This window comes from Heliangelus exortis, chromosome 18, assembly GCF_036169615.1.
Source record: "Heliangelus exortis chromosome 18, bHelExo1.hap1, whole genome shotgun sequence".
NCBI classification, from domain to species: Eukaryota; Metazoa; Chordata; class Aves; order Apodiformes; family Trochilidae; genus Heliangelus; species Heliangelus exortis.
The window spans coordinates 15,784,900-15,801,789 of record NC_092439.1 but is presented as its reverse complement, the minus strand read 5'-3'; the positions used below and the strand labels follow the sequence as shown (position 1 = coordinate 15,801,789).

The following is a 16,890-nucleotide window of genomic DNA, read 5'->3' as shown; positions in this document are numbered from 1 at the left end:
TGCCAGATTCCAGTCAACTAGTATCTCTCCAGATTCCCAAGAGCATTGAAAAATCATCACGAGAGGTTTCACTGCAACCTCTGCTAGCTCTTAAAGTAGCCTTGGATAAATCCCATCAGGCCCCATCGATTTATAAGGATCCAGCTGAAGCAGCAAATCCCACACAAGTTCAGGGCTGACTGGGAGATGGTTGTTTGCATAGTCATGCTTCACTAGCCCAGGGCTCTTGGGATGCTCAAGCCCATCATCACTGAAGATGGATGTGAAAAAAGAATTAAAGTCTCTGCTTTGTTTATATCCCTATTTATGAGGTGTCTATGATCATTAAGTAATGGACCAGTGTTGTTTCTGGCCTGCCTTTTGCCATTGACATTTTTTGAAAAGCCTTTTTTATTGTCTTTCACAGTGCATGTCAGCTTCAACCCTAGCTGAGCTTTAACCTCAAGGATATTTGCCCTGCAGTGGCAAACAGCATTGCTATAGTCCCCCCATGTTGTATGTCCTTCCTTCCACTGGCCATTAGATATATACACTTATGTATACATATTACTCTATGTATATATAGTTACAGGCTTTGCAAAGACATGCTACCACTTCTGTTCTTGAAGCTAAGCACGTTGTCATTTAATGTGTGGTTTTATTTGCTTTCTTTTTCAGATACATGTATTGGACTGACTGGGGTGAAACACCCAGAATAGAACGAGCAGGAATGGACAGCAGCACACGAAAAATAATTGTTGATTCAGATATTTACTGGCCAAATGGACTCACAATAGATCTTGATGAACAAAAACTTTACTGGGCTGATGCAAAACTGAGTTTCATTCATAGAGCAAATCTGGATGGTTCCTTTAGGTAAGTTTCCTTTAGTTCATAATATGGTGTAAGTTATTTCTCGCTTCCTGCATTCATTTTCAATTGAAACATTTTCCCCCAGAAATCTAGAATAATGCCAATATTCTATTGTTCTTTTAAAATGCACTTAATGGCCTTACAAAAAGTAAAATAGCCTCACATCCTATAAAACTGTAAAAGTAAGATAGTTTGTATCAGTATTTCATCACAGTCCTTTTATGGCCTTCTTCTATATCAGATTTTTTTTTATTTTTAGGCTCATATTTGTCTCCAAAATAGTTAATGATGCTTATCCTTGGCCCTTGGCAATATAACATTTAACGAGTGATGGAGGTTTTACAGTGTTATTACTTTATTTTTTTTTCGACAGGAAATATGCACTGAGGCACACTTATCCTTGGCAGTGTCCTTTGGCAAAGATGTCCTTTGATGCATGACTTAAATCAAATTCAGCTTATTTCAGACTGCAAGTGAGCAGGAAGCACATTTCCCTAAAAACTTGATAGAAAGCAAAGTATGGAAATTTTGGTTGGTGGCACCTGTCCAAGTATGCTTTTGAGTTTTGACTTTTGTAAACAGAGAGAGATGATTCTTCAGATAGGACAGACCTAGATGTTTGAGACTGCACCTTCAATTCTATGCTGTGTTCAATGGGCAGGCTCTGTTGGTCCTAAAGGGTGAGTGTCTTCTGCCAGTGAAATGATCTATTGAGGTCTCTGCAGTCTGGTCTGGCTTTGGTCTTCAGGTAGTTTAAAATTACATTTTCATTTTCTTGAGATTTTAAATGTATTATGAGATAATTTTGCTTTGATAGGAAATTGGGAGAATTTTATGCTTATCAATGTAATATGCCTCCTCCCAAAAGGGAAAAGGTCTGGAGAGAGGAAGACTTTCCCTTGATAAAGGAGGACCAGGTTAGAGACCACTTGGCCAAACTGGACATGGGCCAGTTGGCCAGTCCATCGGCCCTGATGGCATATACCCTCAAGTGCTTAGAGAACTGGCAGGTGTTCTTGTGAGGCCTTTGAAAGGTCCTGTAGAACAGGAGAGGTGCCTGAGGACAGGAGGAAGGATGATGTCACTCCCATCTTCAAGAAGGGCAAGAAAAATGGCCCAGGGAACTGCAGACTGGTTAGACTCACTTCCATCCATGGAAAGTTGATGGAACACATTTTTCTGTATGTCATCTCTAGACATGTGGAGGAAAAGAAAGTTATTGGGAGTGGTCAGTATGGATTCACAAAGGGTAAATCATGCTTGACCAATCTGTTAGCTTTCTGTGGTGTCGTAACTGGCTGGTTTGATGCAGGGAGAGCAGTGCATGATCATCTGCCTTGACCTCAACAAGGCCTTTGACAGTACTCCATAAAATCCTCCTTCAGAAACTCAAGAAGTGTGGGTTAGATGAGTGGGTTAGATAGTGAGGTGGATTGAGAGCTGGTTGAGTGACAGAGCTCAGAAGGTTGTGATCAATGGTGCAGGGTCAAGCTGAGGTCCTGTAGCCAGCAGTGTTCTGCAGCAGTCAGTACTGGGTCTACTCTTGTTCAACATGTTCATCAGTGACCTGGACGTGTGGACAGAGTGTAAAAATATAGGGCAAAAAACCCCAGAGGGCAATTACAAGATCTGGCACCTGGGGCAGACCAAGGCCATGCATCTCTGAGGTCCCTTCCAACCCAGCCAATTCTATGATTCTATGATTCTATGATCAGTATAGGTTAAGGGCTGACCTGGTGGAAATAGCCCTGTGGAGAAGGATCTTGGCGTCCTGGTAGACAATAAATTATCCATGATCCAGCATTGTGTCCTTGTGATCAAGAAGGCAAATGGTATGCATCAGGAAGAGTGTGGCCAGTAGGCCAAGAAACGTCATTCTGCCCCCTATTCTGCCCCAGTGAGGCCACATCTGGAACACTGTGTCCAATTCTGGGCTTCTCAGTTCAAGAAACGGGACGTTGCTGGAAAGAGTCCAGTGTAGGGCAATGAAGATGACTGGGGGACTGGAGCATCTCTCTTAGGAAGAAAGGTTGAGAGAGCTGGGACTGTTAATCTGGAGAGGAGAAGACAGAGAGGAGACCTCACCAACATCTGTAAATACCTAAAGGGTAGGTGTAAGGAGGATGGGGCCAGACTCCGTTCAGTCATACTCAGCAATAGGACAGGGGGCAGCGGGCACCAACTGGAACACAGGAAATTCAATTTCAACATGAGAAAAAAACTTGTGTGAGGCTGAGGGAGCATTGGCACAGGCTGCCAAGAGAGATTGTGGAGTCCCCTTCTCTGGAGACACTGAAAACCCACCTGGGTGCATCCTGTGTAATATGCTCTGGGTGATCCCCCCCCAGAGGGGGCTGGACTAAATGATCTCTAGAATTCTCTTCCAACTCCAATGAAAGGAAAAAAAAATTACTTGAATTGTGGCTTGTTGTGTCAGAACATTGGTTTGGAAGTTGTGCGTATGCCTTTGTGTTTGTCTATAGATAAAATGTATTAATTTTGCGAAAACTGAGTTCGTATTGTTTTGACTGAGGAAGTGGCAGGTATGTTTTTGTCAACTAAATAAATGTCTCCAAAACTACTGAATCTAAATTATACAGATACATTGCAATATATATAAATTTGAGCATCCTTTGAGTTTGAAAATATGTTGGAAATGTCATGTTTTTTTGTGGTTTTCAATGTGAAAATACATTCATTCCCAGAAGACAAGTGTGGTTGAATGAGGTCATTGAAAATCTGAAATATATTTGATTTATGTTAGTTATAAATACTTAGTCTTAGAAAATATGTAACTGACCCTTGCTCTGCGTTTAAAAAGATAACTAGAAAACTATTTGTTTCTGCTTCTGGCCAGATTAAGAGGGGTAATTTGAAGAGACTCTCAGGTTCTTTATTATTTTTCCTGCTAGAAGAAAGGATTGAGTGCCACTAAAGTCCTGGGCAAAGATGTCACATATAGCATAGGAATACAAAAAACTAATACTTTAATTTGAAGAGCACTCTTTGGACCTCTGCTTCCCCCAAACAGCTACTGTGTTTTTAGGTGTTTGCACAGCCCTGGTCAGGACCTTTGGTGTGGCCATTCATAGGTGAGTGTTGGGCTGAGTCAGATACATGTTCTGAAACCCAGTATATTTGTGTCCTTTTTTCTATGAATGGGTCTTGTTTTACATTATTTTTTTTTTAAACGTTTACTTTTATCATCAAGTAAATTTCTTGGTCTAGTGAATTTTTTGAAAGAAGATGCTTCCTGTGGGAGTTTTTGCAAGCCAGGTTTTTTTTCTGTGTGGTAACAAGTGGTAGCATAGTTTTTTTTATTCTTGCTCTTTCTTTCATCTAGGCAAAAAGTTGTTGAAGGCAGTCTTACTCATCCCTTTGCTCTTACCTTGTCTGGGGACACTTTGTATTGGACGGACTGGCAAACACGTTCCATTCATGCCTGTAACAAAAGGACAGGAGAGAAAAGGAGAGAAATATTATCTGCCCTGTATTCACCGATGGACATCCAGGTGTTAAGTCCAGACCGGCAGCCATACTGTATGTTTGACTTTTCCCTGAAATATTTTGTATGACTGTTCATATCTATCAGGAAAACTGTTAATTTCAAAGATGTTTAGTGTGAAGTTGTAAAGTTTTGAACACTTGTCAGGGGATTGGTTGCTAAAGGTATAAGTACTCAAATCCTGTATCTTTCTTTGAAAATTCCTGTCTTAATTGGTATGAGCTTAGTTGTACATTCCAGGTGGTAAAAAAATCCAATCACATCTTTTGATTTGGAATATCTGAGCGAGTATGATAAGGACTCATCTGGTGTCCTCTTAACACCATTGTTTTAAAAACAACTGAAAAAAATACTTATCATTTCTTCTTACTTTTTTTTAAGTAGAACTGCCACAAAACATGTAATGTTCATGTTGTACTGTAAGTGAAATTTTTGCAGTCCAAACTGGATCATGTCTGTCTTCAACATGTAACAAATAGAGTGTGAATGTTTCAGTATGGAAGGGAGTTTGTTCTGAGCATTTATATGAAAAATATCCATGCCTCTATTTTTTTTTATGTATCATGGTACTTCAAAGGAAGGCAGGTGTACAGAACTGGGAATTGAATGTGTCTCTGTTTTGTCTCTGTGTGTCTCTATGCATGTTAATTCCATGTGGCAGTTGGTCTAGAATGTTTTTAGGATTGTGAGAATGGGACTTAAAAGCAATGGTGTGTAAATATATGTGTATTACTGAGTAACTATTGGAAGGATCGTCTCTTGCCTGGGGAAATACTCTTGCTGGGCTTCTTTATTTATGCCAACTTTAAAATCTGTTTCCCTAAAGATAATGTTGGTTACTCCAGTAAAGTTTATAGGATGTCAGTAAACTGTTTTGGAAGCAAGAGGAATTTGGAGATCATCTTGCTGATGGATTATGTGCAAGTTTCCATTGAGGTTGCTGGGTATGCACAGCACCCTGGTTTACAGCACATCTCCAGATAAGAGTTTGTCTGCTGAATTCTTGTGATTGCTTTTAGTTCAGGGAATGTCACAGCTTTGGGTCACAGTATTTTTGGTCAGTCACAAAAAAAATATGGCACATAGCAAAACAGCTTGTCCTGAAAGTAGCTCAGATGCCATTGACTTCATTAAAATCAAACTGGATTCCTTCCCATTTTTATCTTTTTGTGACTGTCAGTGGAAATAGCACAAACCAAATTAGCTGGAAATTTTGTCGGTTTATATTAGAGCAGTTCAGATGCTTATTCAAACTATAACTGATTTTTGAGAAATCTTGCACAGCTTGCATTTTTTATTATTTTTTATAGGTGGCAATATTCTCTATAATTATTTACGGTTACCATTTTGTCTTGTTGCCATTTTTTTTCCCAGGTAAACAGGACAGGTGTGTGCAGCTGTTGTGTGTTCGTCTCTGTCCTCTGTGTGTGTGTCCCCAGTTATTTCCTTTTAGTTTTTCAAAATTATTTACTTTACATGTTGTTTCTCTGGATTTCCTGGTGGTTCAGGGGTATGTCTTGCTGTGAAAGCTTTGCAGTAGGAAAAGGTATCTCCAACATGTAACACTACTGTAATGTACAATTGTACCAATTGTTATGTTTTCCCTTCTTTCACAGAACTGGCTGCCCCCCCATCACCACACTCTAAGCACTGTTTTCTGTTTTCATAATGCTTAGCAGACCCAGCATTTACAATGTAATTGATGTCCAAAATACTTGCTTGTGTTCAGCTTTAGAAACATTTAAAGAACTGCATAGTGAGAATGTGCTGAAATGTCAGGTCTTTCAACATCAGCTTTTGTATGCATCTCACTTGAGGTACCCCTAGGAGTGAGATGCTGGGAAGGAGGTAATCAAACACTTTATTTATGGTTCCTCTGTTTTTTAGTACTAAAACTTGTGCCAGTCATTTGGGATCTATAATTTCTCTCTCATGAACAAAATAGAGGCTTAGAAAAATGAAAATATATCTGTTTGGTTTCTTGAAGTTCACACTCCATGTGAAGAAAACAATGGTGGTTGCTCCCATCTGTGCCTGCTGTCTCCAAGAGACCCCTTCTACAGCTGTGCCTGTCCCACTGGTGTGCAGCTAGAAGATGATGGCAGGACCTGCAAATCAGGTAGGAGCTTGACTTTTCTATAGGGAGAGTGTTGACTTGTTTTGGGTTTGCTGCTTAAAAGTTGACCCTTGAAGAAGTGAGCTGAGAGGAACTGCCTGACACACTGAAATGTCACTCTTGTGACAGTGACAATGACAGTGATTTTTATGAACTGAAGTAATCCCTTGAATCAGAAATTAGAGAATTTTTACTGTGTTCTGTGTCTTTTGACTGTATTTTGTGTTGCCAGTTCTCTGTAGGAATGAAGTAATATGTGAAGCCCATTACATAAGAATTTTAATAGGAGTAAGCTATTACAAAACATCTTTGGGACAATGGACCGTGGACAGACTTCTCATCTTTCCCATTCATTTTCCTGTAGTGGTGTTCAGTGATGCAGTAGTGGTGGCTGAGTTGTTTCCCAGTTGCATCTCAAAGTTAGCAATAGGCTTGAGATATGTTCTGCACACACACATGCCAAAAAATTGTTCAGGGCCTCATCCATGTGCCTGTGTACTATTTTAGAGATAATCCAGTGAGTTTCCCCTGCTTCAGTTAGTTTTATAATGAGATAATCTGTATAGCAAAAATGTAAATTAAGATGTAAACTAAAATTACAATTTTTCTGGTTCTGAAGATCAATCATCTGTCTGTTTCCCTTTGGGCTGCTCTGTGGGAAAGATTGCAGAATTTTCTCTGTGGAGAAAATTGTGCTGGATATTTCTTCTTCCTGCCTCTAAATTGTTTGGGTTTTTTTTCAGAGTTATATTTAATCTTTAAAAGTGAGGAAAGGGGTTGTGTGAAGGGGCTTATATAAAGTTTGCTACTTGAGATTACCAAGTTAGAGAAAAATAATTTTCTCTATGTTGTACGTTCTGTGGCTGTTCTGTGTCACTGAGAAAGTAGGAGAGGCTTGTGTATTGCCAGTAGAAAGCTGAATGAGTCTCATAGCATACTTTGAAAGCTTGGTTTTATCATTGATCAGGAAGCCTCTTTCAAAAATCCATCATACAAATGTAGGCAATTAACACTGATGTGGTAGTATGGTACTAGGGGGCAAGGGTTTGGAAGATGTTCTGCCAGAAAGATGAAAGACATTCTGCTACCTCTGATGCATTTTCAACTAGTCTAGTCAAAAACTATAGTAATTTTCTGATGTGGCTTGATCCTTTTGAGTAATAGAGCAAGTATAGTAGTTTCCATTAGTTTGTATGTCTGAAGGAGGATTAGAACACTGAACCAATAGGGTTTAAGGGCCAGCTTTATTGGCTCATCCTGCAGCAGCTGAAAGACTTATAAGGTAGTCCTTGCAGCTGCTGAAAGAACTTTTGCTTTCCTCCTTCCAGCTTTGTGGAAGTTTTCTTTTCACAGCTTTCAAAAAAAACATTGCTGACTGCTCAGGACAACCTTTTTAGATGTTCATATTGACCTCATGTTTCTGGCAGAGCGAATGAAGGTCAGCCTGCTTTTGGCATTTTGGGAGCTAGCACAAGCCAGGAGTGACTGCTTATCCTGTGCTTTCACCTTTCCATTATCAAGCCAGACAATCTGTCAAGGGTGTTCTGTCAAAGGAAGGCAAAAAAGTGGGATGGGAACAGGAAATCTGGTTTTGCATAAGAATGTGGTCTTTTGGTTCTGTTTTATGGATTATTTCTTTCCCAAGCTCCACATCTTTTGTTGTCCTGTCTGCCCTATGTGCTTCTCTTTCCCCTCTTATTAATTAACTCCTCGGTTGCAAGGAACTGACCTGTTGTTCTCTGCTTAAATTCTTTGTAGTAAAGCTCTGTCAGGAATCACAGATGAAACAGTGTTGACCACCTCTCCATTTTCTTTCCTGTTTGCCTCAGCAAAACTGGAAAAGTACTTGGGCATATGACTTTCTTTGACATCAGGCTTTCAAGTGAATTACACAAATGCTACTGGGGAAGCGTCTGCAACAGGAAAAAGTATTCTGTTCTTAAAATCTTTGTCCATATGGGGAATTTACTGGTGCAAAACAACTTTATAATATTACTGTGTATCTCCGTCTGAAAGTATCCTTGTGCAGAAAGCACTGAGGCTCTTAAGCAATTTTGGCTATTTTACAGGTTGAAGAATACATGGATCAGTAATGTTCAGGTGTGAGAGCTCTGTAGCTCTGTACTAAGAGTCTTGAATAGAAATGAGCCTAGGGTATTTAAGAACCCATGAATTCAAGGGCAAGCTGTGCCCCTATTTGCTTTGCTGTGGGTTGTGTTTCATGCATTGAAATTCCAAAACTCTGAATTTTTACTATTTCTCTGAACATATAACTGTTGATATGCTGAAGTCATAAGTATTGTGTCTGTGTTAAAAGAATAGTTCATTAGTCTGTAATTTTGGCTTTTGGTATGGATTTGCTCTTGGTTCCTCTCTGTTTCTAAACAGTTGCTGTGAATAAATTTTAAAAAATAGCTTTACAGTAGATAGCCATCACTAATAATGCATATTAAATATAGGGAGAGATTGCAACTAGCTTCAAGTTTAAGATCCCCTCTGTGAATGTGTAAGTGTTTTGTGCAGATAGATGTTTTGTGTTACTTCTCTCCACATGTGTGACATTATGTCTGTTTTCCTGTGAAATGCTGTGAAAATGCTCTGGACATGCCTTAAATTCCCATATCAGCAAGCAGAGGGGTCGTTCATTTCGAAAGTAAATAAGCTGCACCTGAGCATGTGTTCCTAGCAAACTGACCACTGTCACAGTTCAGCAGTTTGGGCAAACCAAACACCAGAGGACAGAATTGCTCTGTTACCCCCCCAGGATTGCCCCCCCCTCCACCCTCCCAGGGGAAAATAAAAGGAGAATAAGGAAGAGAAACTTAAAAGTTGGAAATTAAAACCGAAACATATTTACTGGATCAGAGGGGCAGTAACGTGGGATAAAGAGCAAATATGTACAAATATGTAGAAATACATAAAACTTGATCTGAATGCTGTCAGAGATAGGAGACTTAGGACCCCTTGGGGCAGGGCTGACTCAGGAGAGGGCTCCAGGGCTCTGCCCAGCACCCCATGGGTGTGGGTGCTGAGGAGCAGGAGGCAGCTGATTCAAAAGCATCAGATTCTCCAAGCCCTCCCCTGCAGCAGGGAAAGGGGTTGGGCTTGAGGTCCTCCTGGCTTACAGAGTATGGAAGGAAATGGGAGGGAATTGACCCCTCTGTGCTTCACCCCTCTGGATCCCTCAGGGTCCTGAAAACCCTCTTTAGATCCTTGTATTGGTACCAAATATTAGCCTGGTGCACTCAGAGCATGAGAACCATTCAAGCTCTGATCTTTGGAATTACTTAAGAAGTTCTGTTGGACCAGAATTCTGTTGGCCTCTCTAGGTAGGTGTATCAAATACACAATTTTAGACAGGTGTCCGAACCCATGTAGAAGATAAAGTCACAGTTTGTAATTGCTCCTCGGAGCCTGACAGCTCTGGTCTGTGGAGGGTGAATCAGTCAGTTGTAACTCTTAGTACCGTCAAACTTGCAGGAAAAACTGACTGAAATTTCACATTTTGAAACAAAACTTCAGTTCTTTGGCCAGATATTTGGTGATTTTTTTATTTATTTCTGGCTTTTTAAAATAGTAGGGTTTTTTTCGTTTTAATTTTCCTTTTTTTTTTTTTCTTTCTTTTAATTGTATCAAAGTCTTTTCTAAGCCTGTTCAAGCAATAGTGTGAATTTTGAGAAAGAAACAAAGGTCTAGTTGAAGTAATTTAAAAGAGATGTGTAATTCTACCTAGATGGCTCTTTATTCATGTGGGGACCCTCTTTCAGTTATTTTGCAAACTTAGAGATATGCTCAAGTTTTCCTTTGTTTAAGAATCACATTTATCTACTTTTTATGAATAGAATTGTTTTCATTAATGAGTCTTTAATTTGTCTTTGGGGGCTCCTTTCAGGAAACTGTTCCTTCTCCTGAGGAGGAGGAAGGAAAAGGAACAGGTTTTAGATTTAGAACAGGGTTTTTTTTCAGATTCATAGTATTTAGTGAGTTCTGTTGTTGGATTAATAATATCTTGAAATGCTGTGAAAAAAACAAATGTATAGCTAGTGCTGTGTCTCCAACATGAAACCATTTGAACCTTTCTCACCTTGCAGGGCAGAGTCATTAGGTGGTAGCTGTATGTCATCTCCTTTGAGCAGCTTCACCTTCCTCATGATTCTCATTCTTGCTTTCCTTGGTGCACAGTGAATTCATCTGCTTCTTAGAAGTAGATGGTTCCTTTAAAATATCTCTGTTTAGATGTTCAGCTAGCCAGCTGCTTTTGCAGTAATCTTGTCCCTGGGATGTCAAAGTGTAAGTGGTCATTTGAGACATATGGCACGTTGACCTCAGCTCACCAGAGATTCATTTCTCCGGATGAAGGCAACTGTTATTTTCTTGAAAGTGGGATAGCTTTGGCTGCTGAGTCAATCTCATATGGTGGTATGATCTGTAGGGATTCTGCCAGGATGGTGTGACAGCTGTAGTTACTCAGTTGAACTAGGAAGTTCTAGTTTCTCAAATGAAAACCAGAATTATTTTTTTAAGTTCAAAATTGGAAAAGAAGGCATTAGCTTCTGGTGTTTGAAAAGTCAGCTTCCCTTATTTATCCTTGATAAAGCATTTTGAGGTAGTTGAAGTTGGGTAATATTACCAGTGGCTTATTTTTACTTGACATTCTTCAAAATGCAAAACAGAAAACAAAGCCTGATGCATAATACTGCAGGGTTTTATGGAGGAGCATATATGGGGCTGTACTAGGACATGAGTGCTTCTTTCCAATCTGTTTGTCATGAGGAAAAGAAGCAGAAGGATTTTGTATTATCCTTTCTTTCCTAGAACCTTGATAGCTCCCCGTACATCTTTCTGCCATCTTGCCCACTCTGTGATTGAAATGCAACTGTGGAAAACAATTATTTTCTGATTGCAAGAGCCTTTGATTTCATAGGTGTCGTCCATCCTGTGCCTGGTCTCTGACTGACATAGGGGGATGTTATCCAGAAGTTCTGGAGGACTTTTTCCTTGTTCTCCCTCTCCCTAATGCACTTCCAAAAGTACATCATGCTTCCTTAGCCTATTAAGGAATTGTCTATCTCATGTTCCTCTTTTGTCATACTGAGATGGTGCTTCAAGATTACTGTGATCCTTTTCTGAAAGAGGGATTGTGTAATGGACATCTCCCTCAATGCCTGCAGCTACCTTGGGTCCCTGGTCATAGCAGTGTCATCCAGCCAGCCAGCAGATGATCTATGGGAAGGAACTGTGAATGTTTCACACCAGATGAGAGGGAAAATTTGGGAAGTACAAGTAGTCGACATTGGGTTCTGCAAGGTGCAAAATTATCCAGATCCTCCCAGGCTGTGAAAATGAGATGAAGTGGGTTGAATGGGGAAATAGAATTTCACTTGCTGCATCTTGAGCCTTGTTATGCTACATAATCCAAATATATTCTGTTGATTCTTTAGAACTAAAACAATGGGCTAGGGTATTTACTGTCACAGATTAACACTGGCCTGGCAATTAAAACGAATGCCAGCTGCTCTCTATTAATCCACTTCCCTCCCCGATAAAGGAAGGAGAGAGAATAAGGGAGAGAGACTGATGGGTTGTAAACTAAACCACACAGCTTTAATGAAACAGTAATGATAAAAAGGAAAAAATTACTAAATCTATACAAATAGACAGGAAAATTGATCCCACATTCCTCCCCCCTCTCCCCCAATAACTCTCACATCACCACTGAGGCTGCAGGGCAGCCCTGGGACAGTCCAGGCTGGAATCCTGGGGTCAGCAACAGTTGGGAACTGGAGGCAGGAACACAGAGATTCAGGCTGGGATGGATCAGGAGCACAGGCAGAGGAAGGGATAGAATCCTCCCAGGATGCTGAAGCAAACAGGGACAGATGAAGAGGGAAAGAAAGGGTTTGATCCTTGTGATCCCTCAAATTTATACTGAGTATGATGTATATGTGATGGAATACTCTATTTGGTCAATTTTAGTCATTTATCTTTTCCACTTCTTCCTAAAGGAGGGTTTCACGTGTGACCTCTTTACTCCTTTTCTCCTTCTGGAGGGCAAATGTTCCTCAGAGCTGAGCAGTGCCCTTGGCTCTGCATAACATTCTTCTGCAGTAACTATAAACACTGAGTGTTATCAGTCCTAGAAGCAGACACTGACTGAGAAACTGGATGTTAATTTCAGCAAGTGCAGCTTCTTACAACAGACTTAGCTGAAAGCAAAATTACAAGACAGAAAATTACCTTTATTTTGGCCCAAACCAGGACACTCAGTAGGAAATAATATTATGTGGAACTATGTTTCACTGAGATACCTTTGCAGTACAACAGAAGAGGTTGTAAAAATTATCCAGGAATGGATACCTAGCAGTTTAGGAAATCTAGTAGCTACCTCTTCTATTTCTACTCCATTTCATAAGAATTTCACACTTTTTTTTTTTCATGCATACGTCTTGTTTACATTTGCTTTCCCCTTGCTTTTGTTAGGATGTTAACTTTCTATCTGTAGCAACAAATTTTTTTCTTCCTCTACAGAGGAAAAATCATCACTCTTCCTTTTCAGCACTACTGAGTCGCTGAATTGCTTCTGGGTTTATGCTGCAGAAGAGCCACGCTCTGGGTCTGTACTGAAAAGGTTTATGTGTAAACTTTGTTATCTTGGATTTAGCACAGGCTGGGTAGACAGACAAAGAAAGTTACCAAGACCCAGGGATAATGTGTTAAGATGCTGTAGCCTGACTGCTGCATCAATGTTGCAACAGTGAGGTTGTAGAAATGCTCCCTAGATTTGAGAACTGTAATTTACAGTTGTTTAAAACTTTTTCCCGTGATGTTTACCCTCTGACAGATGATTGTGTTAACTCAGAATTTAATTTTCTGTGGCTCCCTCCTACTTGGATCATAATAAATAACACTTAAACTTCAAAGCACCATACAGCCATCAGCCTCATGGAGTGCCTGTGGGATGTAAAGTGTTTATTTCTGTTTATGTAAAGGAGGGCAGCAGTGCAGAGAAACTAGTAAGTTCCAGGTCTCTTGGTGAGTAGGAAATATCTGCAATTAGAAGTCAGCAGCAGTGGGATTGTAGAAAACTTATCTTAAGTCTATTTCTGTTCAGTTGTTGGTAGTTTGGTTTGGTGGTTTTGTTTGTTTTGTGGTGTTTTTTGTTTGTTTGTTTGTTTTTTTCCCAATATATCTATTAATTATGTATGTTCTTGGGTTGTAACACTTATGTGTATTTGAAGGCATGACCACAAAAACTCTGTTTAACAGAAACTAAGTGGTTAAATGGCTGTTGCTTCTGAAATCAGTGATTCCTTACTTGGAGGCAGTGGGGTTGTGTAATTCCAGCAGAGAATAGGTGCATTTAAACATCAAACATGTGCTTTACAAGGGAATAACAGAACCCAGTGACTGTAATCTTTTGCTTGTTGTGGGGATTTCTGACAGACTTTTTCTTGGCCTATCCTTTTTTTCTATGGCTTGCAGCGAATGGTTATTAAGAATTCAGTGCAAGCAGAATTTTTGTTTTGGTATTAAAAAGTAGAAGCTGGATTTATAGTATCAATGAAATGGAGCCCTGTCTGAATGTGGATGCTCAAAGCATTCTTTCAAAGAAACCTTTCCTGTTTCTATTTTGTTGGTTGCAGGCTCTCACCACATGCAGCTCCTGGTTTTACACTGGTTGCAACTGTGTTACACGCTCTCCCCAGTCTCAAGTAGCAGGGTGTTATCTCCATCTTTTCCCAACCCACTGCTATCACAGGGTGTGAATCAGTGCTTCTTCCTCCTAGACTCAAAGATAAAGAAAGACCTGAATTGGGGTATGTAGTGCTGTTCATCTTGCAACTGGCTCTGTTAAGGTACCCAAGGAGAATGTGTTTTAAAAATTCTGTTTATTTCAAGGTAAAAAAAAAGTTTGTTTCTATTCTTTAAATTTTATTTTCTGTGGAAGTTAAATAGCAGGAATGGGTTTTTACACAGCATTGTTGATTAAACTTCTCATAATGTGTTTCATTACATCATTTTTCCTGTGGTGTAAACAGTTGCTAATGCCAAACTGTTATGCAAGGTGTTGCAATTGTTTTGGATACTGGAAAGCCTATGAAACACCATGGCAATGTTATGTATTTTCATATGCTCCATACAGAATGTAGTTTTTTCTCACTCCCATAATCCACCCTCTCCCTTTTTAGCACACGGTGGAACTTTGCCAAGTCATTCACTGTGTTATACCAGCTAGCAAAGTCCCTTGCTCTTCTGAGAAATCTTTTTAGTTTATCACAGGTGTTCAGATAGCTGTATCAAACAGCTTGTAAAAGAGCTGCTTGTAGTCAAAGTACTTCTAATGCACTCCTTTTAAAAAGTGCTTACTATTTTGTTTTTCAGAGAAGAGCTAAAAGCTTTCCCATTTTTACAGTTTATCTGTGGGTTTTTTTCCCCATAGAGATTTCCAAAGTTGCCTATAAGTAGACTGTATCTATCGGTGCAGATGCATGTACATGCACATACATAAAACTGGGGGAAGGCTCCCACAATGGGCCATTGTTCTAGCCTAATTAGCAGACAAATGGAAAAGGAATAGCATGGTGTATTCTGGCGTGGATTAGCAGGGGCAGCCACTGCAGTCTGCATTTGTTTAGGTTGGGTGAATAAATTGGAGCCTTTGTTACTTTTATTATAGATGTCTTGTCACCTGTCAAATGTGAAGTGGGCCACAGGAAGAATAAAAAAGACTTGTCAAGCTGGTGAGATGGCCTGCTTTGCTGCTGTCAGTTCTGATTGCAGTTAGTTTTGCAAAAAGAATACAGCTGCCATTTCCAGCATTGAAGCATGAATTTTTAATAACAAAACCACAAACCAAACAAATCAAAGCAAAAACTATACCTAGTATGGATATTAAAAATAATTGCTTACTGGGTATGGGAGGAAAGTATCACATGTAGGAGCAAAAAAATAAAAAACCCTTTTGTTTCTATAGGAGTTCTTGACTGCAAAGAGGATATAGTTTTCAGGGAGTAAGGATAACTGCCTTCAATAGAATTATTTTGTGTTCTATTCTGTTTGGTTTTTAAATACAGTTATTGTTCTGAATGTTGACCAGAGAAGTTAATTGGCTTTTATGGATTTTAGACCCACTGAAAAGTTCTGTGAAAGGTCTGCAAAGAGCTTTTGGTGCATAAAAAAAGACTAGAGAAAAATTAACAGTTCAGAGTTGGAAAAATGAAACAACAATTTGAACTTGGATCTTTTAAAATGCTTTCTAGATGGAAACTTTTGAAGGACCTAATTCCTTATTTTTCAGATCTGTGGCTTGCATTGAGGCCTTGACATAAACTTCTGCTGAAGCATTTGGGTGCTGCAGTTCTGATGCTGGAATATCTTGCATTCCCAGCTGCTCCCCACCCCCTAAGGCTTTGTTCATTGTATGATGTTACCTGTGACCATGTTACAACAGTTAGCAATTCTGCTGGGAATCTATTAATCATTTGGTTACAAAAGTGATTGTGGTAAGAGGTTTTTGAAGGTGAATTTAATTAAGTAAATGCTGGAGCACTTCAGCAGTAGGTAAATAGCTAGTTGTGATGCATTATGCAGGTTCTATGGTATCTAGTATAATACCAGGCAAGTCACAGCATAACACTTCTGTAGCCTTGGAAAGATTCCCACCAACATTAATAATTAAAACACCTCCATGATTCAGATAAAACTGAGCCAGACAAGCATGTTTGTCCAGGATTTTAGAGAGAACCAGTGTCAAGTTCTCATCTCTTACTGATGTGCTCAGAGCCTGCTGCCAACTCTTTTTCTCTATCAGGAAGTTGTTAATGGAGTGAAATATGATTATAATCAACATTGATTTTAGAGAGGGTTGTAATAAAAACCAGGAATTTTATACTGCCCAAAATTACTCAAAACAATGACATTCTGCTATCTTTCAAGTGAGAAGCAGAACATAGTGAGATATTCTGTGATAACATTTTCTCTGTACACATGCTTTTTAGTGCCCAGGGATAAGGATGCACATGTATGTCTGTCAAGAATCTTGCTGTGTTATAATTAAACTTAAAATTAAGCATTTCTGTAGTAGAAATTGCCCAGCAGCAAGAACTTTAAATTGGCCAAGTGTCTCTTTCCCCTTTCTAATTTTTTTTCCCCTGTAAGTCTCATGTAAAGGTATGTTACAAATTAGAATCTCCAGATCAGCAACCTGTTCTAGTAGCAAAAAAGTGTCCTGGTTGTCCACTGAAGAATTTTTGTTTCTGGTCTGCTAGATCAGAAGATAAAAGATTTCTTCTCTCTGTTCCTTTTATAGCCATGTATATCCATGGGGCAGAATTGAAGTTGGGAATATTTCTGAAGTAGTGTTTGCCTCCAGAAAAAGCCAGAGCAGCTGAATAAGTCAGAAACAGGATTGTTTTCT

General features: G+C 39.5%; 1 protein-coding gene across 1 annotated transcript in view; it reads left to right on the top strand.

Annotated features, from left to right (window-relative positions):
• The window catches only part of LRP5 (LDL receptor related protein 5), a 134,064-nt gene that overhangs the window by 39,798 nt on the left and 77,376 nt on the right, over positions 1 to 16,890 (top strand). The window contains 3 exon segments of the mRNA XM_071761743.1: positions 658 to 855; positions 4,196 to 4,392; positions 6,345 to 6,476. Coding sequence (XP_071617844.1) covers positions 658 to 855; positions 4,196 to 4,392; positions 6,345 to 6,476 — 527 coding nt within the window.